The 23232-nt window shown below is 43.0% G+C and overlaps 1 protein-coding gene across 1 annotated transcript in view; it reads right to left on the bottom strand.

Annotated features, from left to right (window-relative positions):
- Positions 1 to 6438: 6438 nt before the first annotated feature.
- LOC123733092 (regulator of G-protein signaling 7-like) overlaps positions 6439 to 23232 on the bottom strand; it is a gene marked incomplete at its 3' end in the record, with an annotated part of 204681 nt that continues 187887 nt past the window's right edge. Inside the window, exons 19-24 of the mRNA XM_045712427.1 lie at positions 21789 to 21863; positions 10092 to 10178; positions 7610 to 7671; positions 6720 to 6886; positions 6552 to 6567; positions 6439 to 6454 (exon numbers count right to left, since the gene is read on the bottom strand). Coding sequence (XP_045568383.1) covers positions 6439 to 6454; positions 6552 to 6567; positions 6720 to 6886; positions 7610 to 7671; positions 10092 to 10178; positions 21789 to 21863 — 423 coding nt within the window. The remainder of the gene's footprint in view (positions 6455 to 6551; positions 6568 to 6719; positions 6887 to 7609; positions 7672 to 10091; positions 10179 to 21788; positions 21864 to 23232) is intronic.

Below are 23232 nucleotides of genomic sequence, written 5' to 3'. Positions count from 1 at the left end.
CTGAACCTAATCAATGGTTAAATATATAGTCCATCTGAACCTGATCAATGGTTAAATATATAGTCCATCTGAACCTGATCAATGGTTAAATATATAGTCCATCTGAACCATCCAATGGTTAAATATATAGTCCATCTGAACCTGATCAATGGTTAAATATATAGTCCATCTGAACCTGATCAATGGTTAAATATATAGTCCATCTGAACCTGATCAATGGTTAAATATATAGTCCATCTGAACCATCCAATGTTTAAATATATAGTCCATCTGAACCTGATCAATGGTTAAATATATATGTCCATCTGAACCATCCAATGGTTAAATATATAGTCCATCTGAACCATCCAATGGTTAAATATATAGTCCATCTGAACCTGATCAATGGTTAAATATATAGTCCATCTGAACCTGATCAATGGTTAAATATATAGTCGATCTGATCCTGATCAATGGTTAAATATATAGTCCATCTGAACCTGATCAATGGTTAAATATATAGTCCATCTGAACCATCCAATGGTTAAATATATAGTCGATCTGATCCAGATCAATGGTTAAATATATAGTCCATCTGAACCTGATCAATCGTTAAATATATAGTCCATCTGAACCATCCAATGGTTAAATAGATATAGTCCATCTGAACCATCCAATGGTTAAATATTTAGTCCATCTGAACCTGATCAATGGTTAAATATATAGTCCATCTGAACCTGATCAATGGTTAAATATATAGTCCATCTGAACCTGATCAATTGTTAAATATATAGTCCATCTGAACCATCCAATGGTTAAATATATAGTCGATCTGATCCTGATCAATGGTTAAATATATAGTCCATCTGAACCTGATCAATGGTTAAATATATAGTCCATCTGAACCATCCAATGGTTAAATATATAGTCGATCTGATCCTGATCAATGGTTAAATATATAGTCCATCTGAACCTGGTCAATGGTTAAATATATAGTCCATCTGAACCATCCAATGGTTAAATATATAGTCCATCTGAACCATCCAATGGTTAAATATATAGTCGATCTGAAACTAATCAATGGTTAAATATATAGTCCATCTGAACCTGATCAATGGTTAAATATATAGTCCATCTGAACCTGATCAATGGTTAAATATATAGTCCCTCTGAACCATCCAATGGTTAAATATATAGTCCATCTGAACCTGATCAATGGTTAAATATATAGTCCATCTGAACCTGATCAATGGTTAAATATATAGTCCATCTGAACCTGATCAATGGTTAAATATATAGTCCATCTGAACCATCCAATGGTTAAATATATAGTCCATCTGAACCTGATCAATGGTTAAATATATAGTCCATCTGAACCTGATCAATGGTTAAATATATAGTCCATCTGAACCATCCAATGGTTAAATATATAGTCCATCTGAACCATCCAATGCTTAAATATATAGTCCATCTGAAATTGATCAATGGTTAAATATATAGTCCATCTGAACCTGATAAATGGTTAAATATATAGTCCATCTGAACCATCCAATGGTTAAATATATAGTCCATCTGAACCATCCAATGGTTAAATATATAGTCCATCTGAACCTGATCAATGGTTAAATATATAGTCCATCTGAACCTAATCAATGGTTAAATATATAGTCCATCTGAACCTGATCAATGGTTAAATATATAGTCCATCTGAACCTGATCAATGGTTAAATATATAGTCCCTCTGAACCATCCAATGGTTAAATATATAGTCCATCTGAACCTGATCAATGGTTAAATATATAGTCCATCTGAACCATCCAATGGTTAAATATATATAGTCCATCTGAACCATCCAATGGTTAAATATTTAGTCCATCTGAACCTGATCAATGGTTAAATATATAGTCCATCTGAACCTGATCAATGGTTAAATATATAGTCCATCTGAACCTGATCAATTGTTAAATATATAGTCCATCTGAACCATCCAATGGTTAAATATATAGTCGATCTGATCCTGATCAATGGTTAAATATATAGTCCATCTGAACCTGATCAATGGTTAAATATATAGTCCATCTGAACCATCCAATGGTTAAATATATAGTCGATCTGATCCTGATCAATGGTTAAATATATAGTCCATCTGAACCTGGTCAATGGTTAAATATATAGTCCATCTGAACCTGATCAATGGTTAAATATATAGTCCCTCTGAACCATCCAATGGTTAAATATATAGTCCATCTGAACCTGATCAATGGTTAAATATATAGTCCATCTGAACCTGATAAATGGTTAACCTGTTGGGTCTAGGGGGCAGCATTTGCACGTCTGGATAAAAAAAATGTACCCGATTTAATCTGGTTACTAATCCTACCCAGTAACTAGAATATGCATATACTTATTATATATGGATAGAAAACACTCTAAAGTTTCCAAAACTGTTTGAATGGTGTCTGTGAGTATAACAGAACTCATTTGGCAGGCAAAACCCTGAGACATTTTCTGACAGGAAGTGGATACCTGATGTGTTGTATTGACTTTAAACCTATCCCATTGAAAAATACAGGGGTTTAGGAATATTTTGGCACTTCCTATTGCTTCCACTAGATGTCACCAGCCTTTACAAAGTGTTTTGAGTCTTCTGGAGGGAGATCTGACCGAACAAGAGCCATGGAACGTTGATGTCCCATTAGACACCTGGCGCTAGTTCATGTTGGGTACCCTCGTTCCAATACATTATAAAAGAGTATGCATTCGTCCACCTTGAATATTATTCATGTTCTGGTTAAAAAGGCCCTAATGATTTATGCTATACAACGTTTGACATGTTTGAACGAACGGAAATATATTTTTTCCCCTCGTTCATGACGAGAAGTCCGGCTGGCTTACATCATGTGCTAACGAGACGGAGATTTTTGGACATAAATGATGAGCTTTTTTGAACAAAACTACATTCGTTATGGACCTGTGATACCTGGAAGTGACATCTGATGAAGAGAATCAAAGGTAATGGATTATTTACATAGTATTTTCGATTTTAGATCTCCCCAACATGACGTCTAGTCTGTATCGCAACGCGTATTTTTCTGGGCGCAGTGCTCAGATTATTGCAAAGTGTGATTTCCCAGTAAGGTTATTTTGAAATCTGGCAAGTTGATTGAGTTCAAGAGATGTAAATCTATAATTCTTTAAATGACAATATAATATTTTACCAATGTTTTCTAATTTTAATTATTTAATTTGTGACGCTGACTTGACTGCCGGTTATTGGAGGGAAACGATTTCCTCAACATCAATGCCATAGTAAAACGCTGTTTTTGGATGTAAATATGAACTTGATAGAACTAAAAATGCATGCATTGTCTAACATAATGTCCTAGGAGTGTCATCTGATGGAGATTGTAAAAGGTTAGTGCATCGTTTTAGCTGGTTTTATGGTTTTGGTGACCCTGTCTTTGACTTGACAAAACATTACACACAACTCTTGTAAATGTACTGTCCTAACATACTCTAAATTTATGCTTTCGCCGTAAAACCTTTTTGAAATCGTAAAACGTGGTTAGATTAAGGAGATGTTTATCTTTCAAATGGTGTAACATAGTTGTATTTTTGAAAAATTTGAATTTTGACATTTATTTGGATTCAAATTTGCCGCTCTTGAAATGCACCTGCTGTTGATGGAGTGCACCACGGGTGGCACGCTAGCGTCCCACCTAGCCCCAAGAGGTTAAATATATAGTCCATCTGAACCATCCAATGGTTAAATATATAGCCCATCTGAACCTGATCAATGGTTAAATATGTAGTCCTTCTGAACCTGATCAATGGTTAAATATATAGTCCATCTGAACCATTCAATGGTTAAATATATAGTCCATCTGAACCTGATCAATGGTTAAATATATAGTCCATCTGAACCTGATCAATGGTTAAATATATAGTCCATCTGAACCATCCAATGGTTAAATATATAGTCCATCTGAACCTGATCAATGGTTAAATATATAGTCCATCTGAACCTGATCAATGGTTAAATATATAGTCCATCTGAACCTGGTCAATGGTTAAATATATAGTCCATCTGAACCATCCAATGGTTAAATATATAGTCGATCTGAACCTAATCAATGGTTAAATATATAGTCCATCTGAACCTGATCAATGGTTAAATATATAGTCCATCTGAACCTGATCATGGTTAAATATATAGTCCCTCTGAACCATCCAATGGTTAAATATATAGTCCATCTGAACCTGATCAATGGTTAAATATATAGTCCATCTGAACCTGATCAATGGTTAAATATATAGTCCATCTGAACCTGATCAATGGTTAAATATATAGTCCGTCTGAACCATCCAATGGTTAAATATATAGTCCGTCTGAACCATCCAATGCTTAAATATATAGTCCATCTGAAATTGATCAATGTTTAAATATATAGTCTATCTGAACCTGATAAATGGTTAAATATATAGTCCATCTGAACCATCCAATGGTTAAATATATAGTCGATCTGAACCTGATCAATGGTTAAATATATAGTCCATCTGTACCTGATCAATGGTTAAATATATAGTCCATCTGAACCTGATCAATGGTTAAATATATAGTCCATCTGAACCATCCAATGGTTAAATATATAGTCCATCTGAACCATCCAATGCTTAAATATATAGTCCATCTGAAACTGATCAATGGTTAAATATATAGTCCATCTGAACCTGATCAATGGTTAAATATATAGTCCATCTGAACCCTCCAATGGTTAAATATATAGTCCATCTGAACCTGATCAATGGTTAAATATATAGTCCATCTGAACCATCCAATGGTTAAATATATAGTCCATCTGAACCATCCAATGGTTAAATATATAGTCCATCTGAACCTGATCAATGGTTAAATATATAGTCCATCTGAACCTGATCAATGGTTAAATATATAGTCCATCTGAACCTGATCAATGGTTAAATATATAGTCCATTTGAACCTGATCAATGGTTAAATATATAGTCCATCTGAACCTGATCAATGGTTAAATATATAGTCCATCTGAACCATCCAATGGTTAAATATATAGTCCATCTGAACCTGATCAATGGTTAAATATATAGTCCATCTGAACCTGATCAATGGTTAAATATATAGTCCATCTGAACCTGATCAATGGTTAAATATATAGTCCATCTGAACCAACCAATGGTTAAATATATAGTCCATCTGAAATTGATCAATGGTTAAATATATAGTCCATCTGAACCTGATAAATGGTTAAATATATAGTCCATCTGAACCTGATAAATGGTTAAATATATAGTCCATCTGAACCTGATCAATGGTTAAATATATAGTCCATCTGAACCATCCAATGGTTAAATATATAGTCCATCTGAACCATCCAATGCTTAAATATATAGTCCATCTGAACTTGATCAATGGTTAAATATATAGTCCATCTGAACCTGATCAATGGTTAAATATATAGTCCATCTGAACCATCCAATGGTTAAATATATAGTCCATCTGAACCTGATCAATGGTTAAATATATAGTCCATCTGAACCTGATCAATGGTTAAATATATAGTCCATCTGAACCTGATCAATGGTTAAATATATAGTCCATTTGAACCTGATCAATGGTTAAATATATAGTCCATCTGAACCTGATCAATGGTTAAATATATAGTCCATCTGAACCATCCAATGGTTAAATATATAGTCCATCTGAACCATCCAATGCTTAAATATATAGTCCCTCTGAACTTGATCAATGGTTAAATATATAGTCCATCTGAACCTGATCAATGGTTAAATATATAGTCCATCTGAACCATTGGTGTCTGTGAGTATAACAGAACTTATATGGTAGGCCAAAACCTGAGAAGATTCTATACAGGAAGTGCCCGGTCTGACAATTTGTTCTCCTACTAGGGCATCTCTATCAAAAATACAGCATCTCTGCTGTAACGTGACATTTTCTAAGGCTTCCATTGGCTCTGAGAAGGCGCCAGAAAGTGGAATGAGAGCTCTCCAGTCTATGGGTAAACCCACCTGGTCTACAGTAACTTTTGACAGAGAGAAAGAAGGATAGACTGAGGGTAAACCCACCTGGTCTCCAGTAACTCTTGACAGAGAGAAAGAAGGATAGACTGAGGGTAAACCCACCTGGTCTCCAGTAACTCTGACATAGAGAAAGAAGGATAGACTGAAGGTAAACCCACCTGGTCTCCAGTAACTCTTGACAGAGAGAAAGAAGTATAGACTGAGGGTAAACACACCTGGTCTACAGTAACTCTGACAGAGAGAAAGAAGGATAGACTGAGGGTAAACCCACCTGGTCTCCAGTAACTCTTGACAGAGAGAAAGAAGGATAGACTGAGGGTAAACCCACCTGGTCTACAGTAACTCTGACAGAGAGAAAGAAGGATAGACTGAGGGTAAACCCACCTGGTCTCCAGTAACTCTGACAGAGAGAAAGAAGGATAGACTGAGGGTAAACCCACCTGGTCTACAGTAACTCTTGACAGAGAGAAAGAAGGATAGACTGAGGGTAAACCCACCTGGTCTCCAGTAACTCTGACAGAGAGAAAGAAGGATAGACTGAGGGTAAACCCACCTGGTCTCCAATAACTCTGACAGAGAGAAAGAAGGATAGACTGAGTGTAAACCCACCTGTTCTCCAGTAACTCTGACAGAGAGAAAGAAGGATAGACTGAGTGTAAACCCACCTGTTCTCCAGTAACTCTGACAGAGATAAAGAAGGATAGACTGAGGGTAAACCCACCTGTTCTCCAGTTCCCAGACGATGGTGTCGTCAGAGATCCAGGGGTTGGAGGGCTCTGGTGAGGTGAAGAAGGGTTCATACTCCACATACTGCTCTGTGTAGCTCAGCAAGCTGCATAGGGAGAACAACAATCACACTGCTCACTTACAATACGTACAATAGAACTATACTGGAAAGGTTAGTGTGAAACAATGATGCCATAATTAACAGCCTTGACTACTCCAATAACAGCCTTGACTACTCCAATAACAGCCTTGACTACCAGTCTGTTTTCAGACAGTACTCCAATAACAGCCTTGACTACCAGTCTGTTTTCAGACAGTACGCCAATAACAGCCTTGACTACCAGTCTGTTTTCAGACAGTACTTCAATAACAGCCTTGACAACCAGTCTGTTTTCAGACAGTACTCCAATAACAGCCTTGACTACTCCAATAAATGCCTTGACTACTCCAATAACAGCCTTGACTTCCAGTCTGTTTTCAGACAGTACTCCAACAACAGCCTTGACTACTCCAATAACAGCCTTGACTACCAGTCTGTTTTCAGACAGTACTCCAATAACAGGATAGGAACTGCATGAAGTCCTGTCAGAGGCCAACAAGGGAAGGTCAGTTTCACTACGGAAGCATTTGCCGTTTCCAATTTACTTCGGAAAAAGGTTGCATGAATAATCTGAAAATATGCATAAAGGTGTGTGTGTGTGTGTGTGTGTGTGTGTGTGTGTGTGTGTGTGTGTGTGTGTGTGTGTGTGTGTGTGTGTGTGTGTGTGTGTGTGTGTGTGTGTGTGTGTGTGTGTGTGTGTGTGTGTTGCATTACAAGAAAACAACCTACCTTTCTGCCACTTTGGACATTTTTAACCGATGCCTGTCCAGTTGGGCTTGCCAATGTTGAATCTGAAAGGAGAAGGTGCCAATGTGATGGCATGCTGCTCTGTCAGATAACCAATCAAGTTAACGACCATTCTGTCAGATAACCAGTCAAGCTAACGACCATTCTGTCAGATAACCAGTCAAGTTATTACCCATTCTGTCAGATAACCAGTCAAGCTAACTCCCATTCTGTCAGATAGCATGATATAGTCAAGCTAATACCCATTCTGTCAGATAACCAGTCAAGCAAATTCCCATTCTGTCAGATAACCAGTAAAGCTAATTCCCATCTGTCAGATAATCAGTCAAGCTAACACCCATTCTGTCAGATAACCAGTCAGGCTAACGACCATTCTGTCAGATAACCAGTCATGCTAATGATCATTCTGTCAGATAACCAGTCAAGCTAACTCCAATTCTGTCAGATAGCATGATATAGTCATGCTAATGACCATTCTGTCAAATAACCAGTCAAGCTAACGACCATTCTGTCCGTTAACCAGTCATGATAATCCCCATTCTGTCAGATAACCAGTCAAGCTACCTCCCATTCTGTCAGATAACCAGTCATGCCAATTACCATTCTGTCAAATAACCAGTCAAGCTAACCCCCATTCTGTCAGATAGCATGATATAGTCAAGCTAACGCCCATTCTGTCAGATACCCAGTCAAGCTAATCCCCATTCTGTCAGATAACCAGTCAAGCTACCTCCCATTCTGTCAGATAACCAGTCAAGCTAACGACCATTCTGTCAGATAACCAGTCAAGCTAACGACCATTCTGTCAGATAACCAGTCAAGCTAAATACCATTCTGTCAGATAACCAGTCAAGATAAATACCATTCTGTCAGATAACCAGTCAAGATAATGACCATTCTGTCAGATAACCAGTCAAGATAACTACCATTCTGTCAGATAACCATAAAGCTAACGACCATTCTGTCAGATAACCAGTCAAGCTAATTTCCATTCTGTCAGATAGCCAGTCAAGCTAACGACCATTCTGTCACATAACCAGTCAAGCTAATGTCCATTCTGTCAGATAACCAGTCAAGCTAACTCCCATTCTGTCAGATAACCAATCAAGCTAACGACCATTCTGTCACATAACCAATCAAGCTAACGACCATTCTGTCAGATAACCAGTCAAGCTAACATCCATTCTGTCAGATAACCAGTCAAGCTAACGACCATTCTGTCACATAACCAGTCAAGCTAACGTCCATTCTGTCAGATAACCAGTCAAGCTAACTCCCATTCTGTCAGATAGCATGATATAGTCAAGCTAATACCCATTCTGTCAGATAACCAGTCAAGTTAATGACCATTCTGTCAGATAACCAGTCAAGCTAAAACCCATTCTGTCAGATAAGCAGTCATGCTAATGACCATTCTGTCAGATAACCAGTCAAGCTAACGATTATTCTGTCAGATAGCATGATATAGTCAAGCTAATACCCATTCTGTCAGATAACCAGTCAAGTTAATGACCATTCTGTCAGATAACCAGTCAAGCTAAAACCCATTCTGTCAGATAACCAGTCAAGCTAATGGCCATTCTGTCAGATAACCAGTCAAGCTAATGGCCATTCTGTCAGATAACCAGTCAAGCTAATGTCCATTCTGTCAGATAACCAGTCAAGCTAACACTCATTCTGTCAGATAACCAGTCAAGCTAATGTCCATTCTGTCAGATAACCAGTCAAGCTAACACTCATTCTGTCAGATAACCAGTCAAGCTGACGACCATTCTGTCAGATAACCAGTCAAGCTAATCCCCATTCTGTCAGATAGCCAGTCAAGCTAATCCCTATTCTGTCAGATAGCCAGTCAAGCTAATTCCTATTCTGTCAGATAACCAGTCAAGATAAAGACCATTCTGTCAGATAACCAGTCAAGCTAACGACCATTCTGTCACATAACCAGTCAAGCTAATTCCCATTCTGTCACATAACCAGTCAAGCTAACGACCATTCTGTCAGATAACCAATCAAGCTAACGACCATTCTGTCAGATAACCAGTCAAGCTAACATCCATTCTGTCAGATAACCAGTCAAGCTAACACCCATTCTGTCAGATAGCCAGTCAAGTTAACCACCATTCTGTCAGATAATCAGTCAAGCTAACACCCATTCTGTCAGATAACCAGTCAAGCTAACGACCATTCTGTCAGATAACCAGTCAAGCTAACGACCATTCTGTCAGATAACCAGTCAAGCTAACGACCATTCTGTCAGATAACCAGTCATGTTAACCACCATTCTGTCAGATAGCATGATATAGTCAAGCTAACAACCATTCTGTTATATAAAATGATTGTTAAATGGTGAAATCTACCAGTAAACACTGAGTGACATGTCATTGCATTTTGAAGGATATATGTTTACATCCGCCCTAGAAGAAACCTCCTTTGTAACTTGCCCTTGAATTGAAGACGTTACCTGGTCACGTATCTCCTCCTCCGTGGGACCTTTGACCTCTGGAACGGGGGTGTGGCTCCGGATGTCGTTCTGGAGGCCGTACACAGACTGGAGGAGAACATCACTCAGACGCACACACAGAGAGAGAAGAGCCGATTCACACTGATATACAGAGGAGCAGGACAAGGACAGCCCATTCACACTGATATACAGAGGAGCAAGACAAGGACAGCCCATTCACACTGATATACAGAGAAGCAAGACAAGGACAGCCCATTCACACTGACATACAGAGGAACAAGACAAGGACAGCCCATTCAAACTGATATACAGAGGAGCAGGACAAGGACAGCCCATTCACACTGATATACAGAGGAACAAGACAAGGACAGCCCATTCAAACTGATATACAGAGGAGCAGGACAAGGACAGCCCATTCAAACTGATATACAGAGGAGCAGGACAAGGACAGCCCATTCACACTGATATACAGAGGAGCAGGACAAGGACAGCCCATTCACACTGATATACAGAGGAGCAGGACAAGAACAGCCCATTCACACTGATATACAGAGGAGCAAGACAAGGACAGCCCATTCACACTGATATACAGAGGAACAAGACAAGGACAGCCCATTCACACTGATATACAGAGGAGCAGGACAAGGACAGCCCATTCAAACTGACATACAGAGGAACAAGACAAGGACAGCCCATTCAAACTGATATACAGAGGAGCAGGACAAGGACAGCCCATTCAAACTGATATACAGAGGAGCAGGACAAGGACAGCCCATTCACACTGATATACAGAGGAGCAGAACATGGACAGCCCATTCAAACTGATATACAGAGCAGGACAAGGACAGCCCATTCACACTGACATACAGAGGAGCAAGACAAGGACAGCCCATTCACACTGATATACAGAGGAGCAGGACAAGGACAGCCCATTCAAACTGACATACAGAGGAACAAGACAAGGACAGCCCATTCAAACTGATATACAAAGGAGCAGGACAAGGACAGCCCATTCAAAATTAGATACAGAAGAGCAGGACAAGGACAGCCCATTCACACTGATATACAGATGAGCAGGACAAGGACAGTCCATTCAAACTGATTCAGAGGAGCAAGACAAGGACAGCCCATTCAAACTGATATACAGAGGAGCAAGACAAGGACAGCCCTAACACACTGATATACAGAGCAACAAGACAAGGACAGACCATTCAAACTGACATACAGAGGAACAAGACAAGGACAGCCCATTCACACTGATATACAGAGGAGCAGGAAAAAGGACAGCCAATTCACACTGATATACAGAGGAGCAGGTTAAGGACATCCCATTCAAACTGATATACGGAGGAACAAGACAAGGACAGCCCATTCAAACTGATATACAGAGGAGCAATACAAGGACAGCCCATTCACACTGATATACAGAGGAACAAGACAAGGACAGCCCATTCACACTGATATACAGAGGAACAAGACAAGGACAGCCCATTCACACTGATATACAGACGAGCAGGACAAGGACAGCCCATTCAAACTGACATACAGAGGAACAAGACAAGGACAGCCCATTCAAACTGATATTCAGAGGAGCAGGACAAGGACAGCCCATTCACACTGATATACAGAGGAGCAGGACAAGGACAGCCCATTCACACTGATATACCGAGGATCAGGACAAGGACAGCCCATTCAAACTGATATACAGAGGAGCAGGACAAGGACAGCCCATTCAAACTGATATACAGAGGAACAAGACAAGGACAGCCCATTCACACTGATATACAGATGAGCAGGACAAGGACAGTCCATTCAAACTGATTCAGAGGAGCAAGACAAGGACAGCCCATTCACACTGATATACAGAGGAGCAAGACAAGGACAGCCCATTCAGACTGATATACAGAGGAGCAGGACAAGGACAGCCCATTCAAACTGATATACAGAGGAGCAATACAAGGACAGCCCATTCACACTGATATACAGAGGAAAAAGACAAGGACAGCCCATTCACACTGATATACAGAGGAACAAGACAAGGACAGCCCATTCACACTGATATACAGAGGAACAAGACAAGGACAGCCCATTCACACTGATATACAGAGGAGCAGGACAAGGACAGCACATTCAAACTGATACAGAGGAACAAGACAAGGACAGCTCATTCACACTGATATACAGAGGAGCAGGACAAGGACAGCCCATTCAAACTGACATACAGAGGAGCAGGACATCCTCTCTCTCTCTGTCACTGCTGTCGCCACATCCTCTCTCTCTGTCACTGCTGTCGCCACATCCTCTCTCTATCTCTCTCTGTCACTGCTGTCGCCACATCCTCTCTCTCTGTCACTGCTGTCGCCACATCCTCTCTCTCTGTCACTGCTGTCGCCACATCCTCTCTATTTCTCTCTGTCACTGCTGTCTCCACATCCTCTCTCTCTCTCTATCACTGCTGTCGCCACATCCTCTCTATCTCTCTCCGTCACTGCTGTCACCACATCCTCTCTCTATCTCTCTCTGTCACTGCTGTCGCCACATTCTCTCTCTCTGTCACTGCTGTCGCCACATCCTCTCTCTCTGTCACTGCTGTCGCCACATCCTCTCTCTCTGTCACTGCTGTCGCCACATCCTCTCTCTCTGTCACTGCTGTCGCCACATCCTCTCTATCTCTCTCTGTCACTGCTGTCTCCACATCCTCTCTCTCTCTCTATCACTGCTGTCGCCACATCCTCTCTATCTCTCTCTGTCACTGCTGTCGCCACATCCTCTCTATCTCTCTCTGTCACTGCTGTCCCCACATCCTCTCTCACTCTCTCTCTCTCTCTGTCACTGCTGTCACCACATCCTCTCTCTCTGTCACTGCTGTCGCCACATCCTCTCTATCTCTCTCTGTCACTGCTGTCTCCACATCCTCTCTCTCTCTCTATCACTGCTGTCGCCACATCCTCTCTATCTCTCTCTGTCACTGCTGTCGCCACATTCTCTCTCTCTGTCACTGCTGTCGCCACATCCTCTCTCTCTGTCACTGCTGTCGCCACATCCCCTCTCTCTGTCACTGCTGTCGCCACATCCTCTCTCTCTCTCTATCACTGCTGTCGCCACATCCTCTCTATCTCTCTCTGTCACTGCTGTCTCCACATCCTCTCTCTCTCTCTATCGCTGCTGTCGCCACATCCTCTCTATCTCTCTCTGTCACTGCTGTCCCCACATCCTCTCTCACTCTCTCTCTCTCTCTGTCACTGCTGTCACCACATCCTCTCTCTCTGTCACTGCTGTCGCCACATCCTCTCTATCTCTCTCTGTCACTGCTGTCTCCACATCCTCTCTCTCTCTCTATCACTGCTGTCGCCACATCCTCTCTATCTCTCTCTGTCACTGCTGTCGCCACATTCTCTCTCTCTGTCACTGCTGTCGCCACATCCTCTCTCTCTGTCACTGCTGTCGCCACATCCCCTCTCTCTGTCACTGCTGTCGCCACATCCTCTCTCTCTCTCTATCACTGCTGTCGCCACATCCTCTCTATCTCTCTCTGTCACTGCTGTCTCCACATCCTCTCTCTCTCTCTATCGCTGCTGTCGCCACATCCTCTCTATCTCTCTCTGTCACTGCTGTCGCCACATCCTCTCTATCTCTCTCTGTCACTGCTGTCCCCACATCCTCTCTCTCTCTCTCTCTCTCTCTCTCTCTCTCTGTCACTGCTGTCACCACATCCTCTCTCTCTTCTCATTCTCTCTTCAACTGAACCATTCAATAATAGTCTTCTAGTCATGTGTCTACACGGCCAGCTCAAAGACTCCCGTAAAGTAAAACCTATACATTAGCTACATCAATTACAGTATTACAGTAGATATAACAGTAGATATTACAGTACATATTACAGTCCATATTACCGTAGATATTACAGTCCATATTACAGTAGATATTACCGTAGATATTACAGTACATATGACAATCCATACCTTTCTTGTTTTATGAGGCTGCTTCATCCTTGAGGACTTCTTGATGTCGGCTTCTGTTGTGTTCACACATCCAGGCTGTATAGAAAAACAAGGAACAAGGAACAAAGGACACATTTCCATCAGTCTTCTCCAGGCTATGGAGAGAAACAAGGACACATTTCCATCAGTCTTCTCCAGGCTATGGAGAGAAACAAGGACACATTTCCATCAGTCTTCTCCAGGCTGTATAGAGGAACAAGGACACATGTCCATCAGTCTTCTCCAGGCTGTATAGAGGAACAAGGACACATTTCCATCAGTCTTCTCCAGGCTGTGGAGAGAAACAAGGACACATTTCCATCAGTCTTCTCCAGGCTGCATAGAGAAACAAGGACACATTTCCATCAGTCTTCTCCAGGCTGCATAGAGAAACAAGGACACATTTCCATCAGTCTTCTCCAGGCTATGGAGAGAAACAAGGACACATTTCCATCAGTCTTCTCCAGGCTGTATAGAGGAACAAGGACACATGTCCATCAGTCTTCTCCAGGCTGTATAGAGAAACAAGGACACATTTCCATCAGTCTTCTCCAGGCTGTATAGAGAAACAAGGACACATTTCCATCAGTCTTCTCCAGGCTGTGGAACAAGGACAAAAAACAATTATACATTTGGTTCAATTCATGAAAAGTGCCCTTTTGATATTTTAAGTAGAAATTGTGCAACAATATTGAATTTTAAAAGCCTGTTATATTAAATTGCCCTTTTAGTATAGACAACATGGAAAATTCAACAAGGACAGCCCATTCACACTGATATACAGAGGAGCATGACAAGGACAGCCCATTCAAACTGATATACAGAGAATCAGGACAAGGACAGTCCATTCAAACTGATATACAGAGGAGCAGGACAAGGACAGCCCATTCAAACTGACATACAGAGGAACAAGACAAGGACAGCCCATTCAAACTGATATACAAAGGAGCAGGACAAGGACAGCCCATTCAAAATTAGATACAGAAGAGCAGGACAAGGACAGCCCATTCACACTGATATACAGATGAGCAGGACAAGGACAGTCCATTCAAACTGATTCAGAGGAGCAAGACAAGGACAGCCCATTCAAACTGATATACAGAGGAGCAAGACAAGGACAGCCCTAACACACTGATATACAGAGCAACAAGACAAGGACAGACCATTCAAACTGACATACAGAGGAACAAGACAAGGACAGCCCATTCACACTGATATACAGAGGAGCAGGAAAAAGGACAGCCAATTCACACTGATATACAGAGGAGCAGGTTAAGGACATCCCATTCAAACTGATATACAGAGGAACAAGACAAGGACAGCCCATTCAAACTGATATACAGAGGAGCAATACAAGGACAGCCCATTCACACTGATATACAGAGGAACAAGACAAGGACAGCCCATTCACACTGATATACAGAGGAACAAGACAAGGACAGCCCATTCACACTGATATACAGACGAGCAGGACAAGGACAGCCCATTCAAACTGACATACAGAGGAACAAGACAAGGACAGCCCATTCAAACTGATATTCAGAGGAGCAGGACAAGGACAGCCCATTCACACTGATATACAGAGGAGCAGGACAAGGACAGCCCATTCACACTGATATACCGAGGATCAGGACAAGGACAGCCCATTCAAACTGATATACAGAGGAGCAGGACAAGGACAGCCCATTCAAACTGATATACAGAGGAACAAGACAAGGACAGCCCATTCACACTGATATACAGATGAGCAGGACAAGGACAGTCCATTCAAACTGATTCAGAGGAGCAAGACAAGGACAGCCCATTCACACTGATATACAGAGGAGCAAGACAAGGACAGCCCATTCAGACTGATATACAGAGGAGCAGGACAAGGACAGCCCATTCAAACTGATATACAGAGGAGCAATACAAGGACAGCCCATTCACACTGATATACAGAGGAACAAGACAAGGACAGCCCATTCACACTGATATACAGAGGAACAAGACAAGGACAGCCCATTCACACTGATATACAGAGGAGCAGGACAAGGACAGCACATTCAAACTGATACAGAGGAACAAGACAAGGACAGCTCATTCACACTGATATACAGAGGAGCAGGACAAGGACAGCCCATTCAAACTGACATACAGAGGAGCAGGACATCCTCTCTCTCTCTGTCACTGCTGTCGCCACATCCTCTCTCTCTGTCACTGCTGTCGCCACATCCTCTCTCTATCTCTCTCTGTCACTGCTGTCGCCACATCCTCTCTCTCTGTCACTGCTGTCGCCACATCCTCTCTATTTCTCTCTGTCACTGCTGTCTCCACATCCTCTCTCTCTCTCTATCACTGCTGTCGCCACATCCTCTCTATCTCTCTCCGTCACTGCTGTCACCACATCCTCTCTCTATCTCTCTCTGTCACTGCTGTCGCCACATTCTCTCTCTCTGTCACTGCTGTCGCCACATCCTCTCTCTCTGTCACTGCTGTCGCCACATCCTCTCTCTCTGTCACTGCTGTCGCCACATCCTCTCTCTCTGTCACTGCTGTCGCCACATCCTCTCTATCTCTCTCTGTCACTGCTGTCTCCACATCCTCTCTCTCTCTCTATCACTGCTGTCGCCACATCCTCTCTATCTCTCTCTGTCACTGCTGTCGCCACATCCTCTCTATCTCTCTCTGTCACTGCTGTCCCCACATCCTCTCTCACTCTCTCTCTCTCTCTGTCACTGCTGTCACCACATCCTCTCTCTCTGTCACTGCTGTCGCCACATCCTCTCTATCTCTCTCTGTCACTGTTGTCTCCACATCCTCTCTCTCTCTCTCTATCACTGCTGTCGCCACATCCTCTCTATCTCTCTCTGTCACTGCTGTCGCCACATTCTCTCTCTCTGTCACTGCTGTCGCCACATCCTCTCTCTCTGTCACTGCTGTCGCCACATCCCCTCTCTCTGTCACTGCTGTCGCCACATCCTCTCTCTCTCTCTATCACTGCTGTCGCCACATCCTCTCTATCTCTCTCTGTCACTGCTGTCTCCACATCCTCTCTCTCTCTCTATCGCTGCTGTCGCCACATCCTCTCTATCTCTCTCTGTCACTGCTGTCCCCACATCCTCTCTCACTCTCTCTCTCTCTCTGTCACTGCTGTCACCACATCCTCTCTCTCTGTCACTGCTGTCGCCACATCCTCTCTATCTCTCTCTGTCACTGCTGTCTCCACATCCTCTCTCTCTCTCTATCACTGCTGTCGCCACATCCTCTCTATCTCTCTCTGTCACTGCTGTCGCCACATTCTCTCTCTCTGTCACTGCTGTCGCCACATCCTCTCTCTCTGTCACTGCTGTCGCCACATCCCCTCTCTCTGTCACTGCTGTCGCCACATCCTCTCTCTCTCTCTATCACTGCTGTCGCCACATCCTCTCTATCTCTCTCTGTCACTGCTGTCTCCACATCCTCTCTCTCTCTCTATCGCTGCTGTCGCCACATCCTCTCTATCTCTCTCTGTCACTGCTGTCGCCACATCCTCTCTATCTCTCTCTGTCACTGCTGTCCCCACATCCTCTCTCTCTCTCTCTCTCTCTCTCTCTCTCTCTCTGTCACTGCTGTCACCACATCCTCTCTCTCTTCTCATTCTCTCTTCAACTGAACCATTCAATAATAGTCTTCTAGTCATGTGTCTACACGGCCAGCTCAAAGACTCCCCGTAAAGTAAAACCTATACATTAGCTACATCAATTACAGTATTACAGTAGATATAACAGTAGATATTACAGTACATATTACAGTCCATATTACCGTAGATATTACAGTCCATATTACAGTAGATATTACCGTAGATATTACAGTACATATGACAATCCATACCTTTCTTGTTTTATGAGGCTGCTTCATCCTTGAGGACTTCTTGATGTCGGCTTCTGTTGTGTTCACACATCCAGGCTGTATAGAAAAACAAGGAACAAGGAACAAAGGACACATTTCCATCAGTCTTCTCCAGGCTATGGAGAGAAACAAGGACACATTTCCATCAGTCTTCTCCAGGCTATGGAGAGAAACAAGGACACATTTCCATCAGTCTTCTCCAGGCTGTATAGAGGAACAAGGACACATGTCCATCAGTCTTCTCCAGGCTGTATAGAGGAACAAGGACACATTTCCATCAGTCTTCTCCAGGCTGTGGAGAGAAACAAGGACACATTTCCATCAGTCTTCTCCAGGCTGCATAGAGAAACAAGGACACATTTCCATCAGTCTTCTCCAGGCTGCATAGAGAAACAAGGACACATTTCCATCAGTCTTCTCCAGGCTATGGAGAGAAACAAGGACACATTTCCATCAGTCTTCTCCAGGCTGTATAGAGGAACAAGGACACATGTCCATCAGTCTTCTCCAGGCTGTATAGAGAAACAAGGACACATTTCCATCAGTCTTCTCCAGGCTGTATAGAGAAACAAGGACACATTTCCATCAGTCTTCTCCAGGCTGTGGAACAAGGACAAAAAACAATTATACATTTGGTTCAATTCATGAAAAGTGCCCTTTTGATATTTTAAGTAGAAATTGTGCAACAATATTGAATTTTAAAAGCCTGTTATATTAAATTGCCCTTTTAGTATAGACAACATGGAAAATTCAACAAGGACAGCCCATTCACACTGATATACAGAGGAGCATGACAAGGACAGCCCATTCAAACTGATATACAGAGAATCAGGACAAGGACAGTCCATTCAAACTGATATACAGAGGAGCAGGACAAGGACAGCCCATTCAAACTGACATACAGAGGAACAAGACAAGGACAGCCCATTCAAACTGATATACAAAGGAGCAGGACAAGGACAGCCCATTCAAAATTAGATACAGAAGAGCAGGACAAGGACAGCCCATTCACACTGATATACAGATGAGCAGGACAAGGACAGTCCATTCAAACTGATTCAGAGGAGCAAGACAAGGACAGCCCATTCAAACTGATATACAGAGGAGCAAGACAAGGACAGCCCTAACACACTGATATACAGAGCAACAAGACAAGGACAGACCATTCAAACTGACATACAGAGGAACAAGACAAGGACAGCCCATTCACACTGATATACAGAGGAGCAGGAAAAAGGACAGCCAATTCACACTGATATACAGAGGAGCAGGTTAAGGACATCCCATTCAAACTGATATACGGAGGAACAAGACAAGGACAGCCCATTCAAACTGATATACAGAGGAGCAATACAAGGACAGCCCATTCACACTGATATACAGAGGAACAAGACAAGGACAGCCCATTCACACTGATATACAGAGGAACAAGACAAGGACAGCCCATTCACACTGATATACAGACGAGCAGGACAAGGACAGCCCATTCAAACTGACATACAGAGGAACAAGACAAGGACAGCCCATTCAAACTGATATTCAGAGGAGCAGGACAAGGACAGCCCATTCACACTGATATACAGAGGAGCAGGACAAGGACAGCCCATTCACACTGATATACCGAGGATCAGGACAAGGACAGCCCATTCAAACTGATATACAGAGGAGCAGGACAAGGACAGCCCATTCAAACTGATATACAGAGGAACAAGACAAGGACAGCCCATTCACACTGATATACAGATGAGCAGGACAAGGACAGTCCATTCAAACTGATTCAGAGGAGCAAGACAAGGACAGCCCATTCACACTGATATACAGAGGAGCAAGACAAGGACAGCCCATTCAGACTGATATACAGAGGAGCAGGACAAGGACAGCCCATTCAAACTGATATACAGAGGAGCAATACAAGGACAGCCCATTCACACTGATATACAGAGGAACAAGACAAGGACAGCCCATTCACACTGATATACAGAGGAACAAGACAAGGACAGCCCATTCACACTGATATACAGAGGAGCAGGACAAGGACAGCACATTCAAACTGATACAGAGGAACAAGACAAGGACAGCTCATTCACACTGATATACAGAGGAGCAGGACAAGGACAGCCCATTCAAACTGACATACAGAGGAGCAGGACATCCTCTCTCTCTCTGTCACTGCTGTCGCCACATCCTCTCTCTCTGTCACTGCTGTCGCCACATCCTCTCTCTATCTCTCTCTGTCACTGCTGTCGCCACATCCTCTCTCTCTGTCACTGCTGTCGCCACATCCTCTCTATTTCTCTCTGTCACTGCTGTCTCCACATCCTCTCTCTCTCTCTATCACTGCTGTCGCCACATCCTCTCTATCTCTCTCCGTCACTGCTGTCACCACATCCTCTCTCTATCTCTCTCTGTCACTGCTGTCGCCACATTCTCTCTCTCTGTCACTGCTGTCGCCACATCCTCTCTCTCTGTCACTGCTGTCGCCACATCCTCTCTCTCTGTCACTGCTGTCGCCACATCCTCTCTCTCTGTCACTGCTGTCGCCACATCCTCTCTATCTCTCTCTGTCACTGCTGTCTCCACATCCTCTCTCTCTCTCTATCACTGCTGTCGCCACATCCTCTCTATCTCTCTCTGTCACTGCTGTCGCCACATCCTCTCTATCTCTCTCTGTCACTGCTGTCCCCACATCCTCTCTCACTCTCTCTCTCTCTCTGTCACTGCTGTCACCACATCCTCTCTCTCTGTCACTGCTGTCGCCACATCCTCTCTATCTCTCTCTGTCACTGCTGTCTCCACATCCTCTCTCTCTCTCTATCACTGCTGTCGCCACATCCTCTCTATCTCTCTCTGTCACTGCTGTCGCCACATTCTCTCTCTCTGTCACTGCTGTCGCCACATCCTCTCTCTCTGTCACTGCTGTCGCCACATCCCCTCTCTCTGTCACTGCTGTCGCCACATCCTCTCTCTCTCTCTATCACTGCTGTCGCCACATCCTCTCTATCTCTCTCTGTCACTGCTGTCTCCACATCCTCTCTCTCTCTCTATCGCTGCTGTCGCCACATCCTCTCTATCTCTCTCTGTCACTGCTGTCCCCACATCCTCTCTCACTCTCTCTCTCTCTCTGTCACTGCTGTCACCACATCCTCTCTCTCTGTCACTGCTGTCGCCACATCCTCTCTATCTCTCTCTGTCACTGCTGTCTCCACATCCTCTCTCTCTCTCTATCACTGCTGTCGCCACATCCTCTCTATCTCTCTCTGTCACTGCTGTCGCCACATTCTCTCTCTCTGTCACTGCTGTCGCCACATCCTCTCTCTCTGTCACTGCTGTCGCCACATCCCCTCTCTCTGTCACTGCTGTCGCCACATCCTCTCTCTCTCTCTATCACTGCTGTCGCCACATCCTCTCTATCTCTCTCTGTCACTGCTGTCTCCACATCCTCTCTCTCTCTCTATCGCTGCTGTCGCCACATCCTCTCTATCTCTCTCTGTCACTGCTGTCGCCACATCCTCTCTATCTCTCTCTGTCACTGCTGTCCCCACATCCTCTCTCTCTCTCTCTCTCTCTCTCTCTCTCTCTGTCACTGCTGTCACCACATCCTCTCTCTCTTCTCATTCTCTCTTCAACTGAACCATTCAATAATAGTCTTCTAGTCATGTGTCTACACGGCCAGCTCAAAGACTCCCGTAAAGTAAAACCTATACATTAGCTACATCAATTACAGTATTACAGTAGATATAACAGTAGATATTACAGTACATATTACAGTCCATATTACCGTAGATATTACAGTCCATATTACAGTAGATATTACCGTAGATATTACAGTACATATGACAATCCATACCTTTCTTGTTTTATGAGGCTGCTTCATCCTTGAGGACTTCTTGATGTCGGCTTCTGTTGTGTTCACACATCCAGGCTGTATAGAAAAACAAGGAACAAGGAACAAAGGACACATTTCCATCAGTCTTCTCCAGGCTATGGAGAGAAACAAGGACACATTTCCATCAGTCTTCTCCAGGCTATGGAGAGAAACAAGGACACATTTCCATCAGTCTTCTCCAGGCTGTATAGAGGAACAAGGACACATGTCCATCAGTCTTCTCCAGGCTGTATAGAGGAACAAGGACACATTTCCATCAGTCTTCTCCAGGCTATGGAGAGAAACAAGGACACATTTCCATCAGTCTTCTCCAGGCTGTATAGAGGAACAAGGACACATGTCCATCAGTCTTCTCCAGGCTGTATAGAGAAACAAGGACACATTTCCATCAGTCTTCTCCAGGCTGTATAGAGAAACAAGGACACATTTCCATCAGTCTTCTCCAGGCTGTGGAACAAGGACAAAAAACAATTATACATTTGGTTCAATTCATGAAAAGTGCCCTTTTGATATTTTAAGTAGAAATTGTGCAACAATATTGAATTTTAAAAGCCTGTTATATTAAATTGCCCTTTTAGTATAGACAACATGGAAAATTCAACAAGGACAGCCCATTCACACTGATATACAGAGGAGCATGACAAGGACAGCCCATTCAAACTGATATACAGAGAATGAGGACAAGGACAGTCCATTCAAACTGATATACAGAGGAGCAGGACAAGGACAGCCCATTCAAACTGACATACAGAGGAACAAGACAAGGACAGCCCATTCAAACTGATATACAAAGGAGCAGGACAAGGACAGCCCATTCAAAATTAGATACAGAAGAGCAGGACAAGGACAGCCCATTCACACTGATATACAGATGAGCAGGACAAGGACAGTCCATTCAAACTGATTCAGAGGAGCAAGACAAGGACAGCCCATTCAAACTGATATACAGAGGAGCAAGACAAGGACAGCCCTAACACACTGATATACAGAGCAACAAGACAAGGACAGACCATTCAAACTGACATACAGAGGAACAAGACAAGGACAGCCCATTCACACTGATATACAGAGGAGCAGGAAAAAGGACAGCCAATTCACACTGATATACAGAGGAGCAGGTTAAGGACATCCCATTCAAACTGATATACGGAGGAACAAGACAAGGACAGCCCATTCAAACTGATATACAGAGGAGCAATACAAGGACAGCCCATTCACACTGATATACAGAGGAACAAGACAAGGACAGCCCATTCACACTGATATACAGAGGAACAAGACAAGGACAGCCCATTCACACTGATATACAGACGAGCAGGACAAGGACAGCCCATTCAAACTGACATACAGAGGAACAAGACAAGGACAGCCCATTCAAACTGATATTCAGAGGAGCAGGACAAGG

The sequence above is a fragment of the Salmo salar genome, unplaced genomic scaffold (assembly GCF_905237065.1).
Source record: "Salmo salar unplaced genomic scaffold, Ssal_v3.1, whole genome shotgun sequence".
Taxonomy (NCBI): Eukaryota; Metazoa; Chordata; class Actinopteri; order Salmoniformes; family Salmonidae; genus Salmo; species Salmo salar.
The sequence above is the reverse complement of the archived record's forward strand: the minus strand, read 5'-3'. Positions and strand labels throughout refer to the sequence as shown.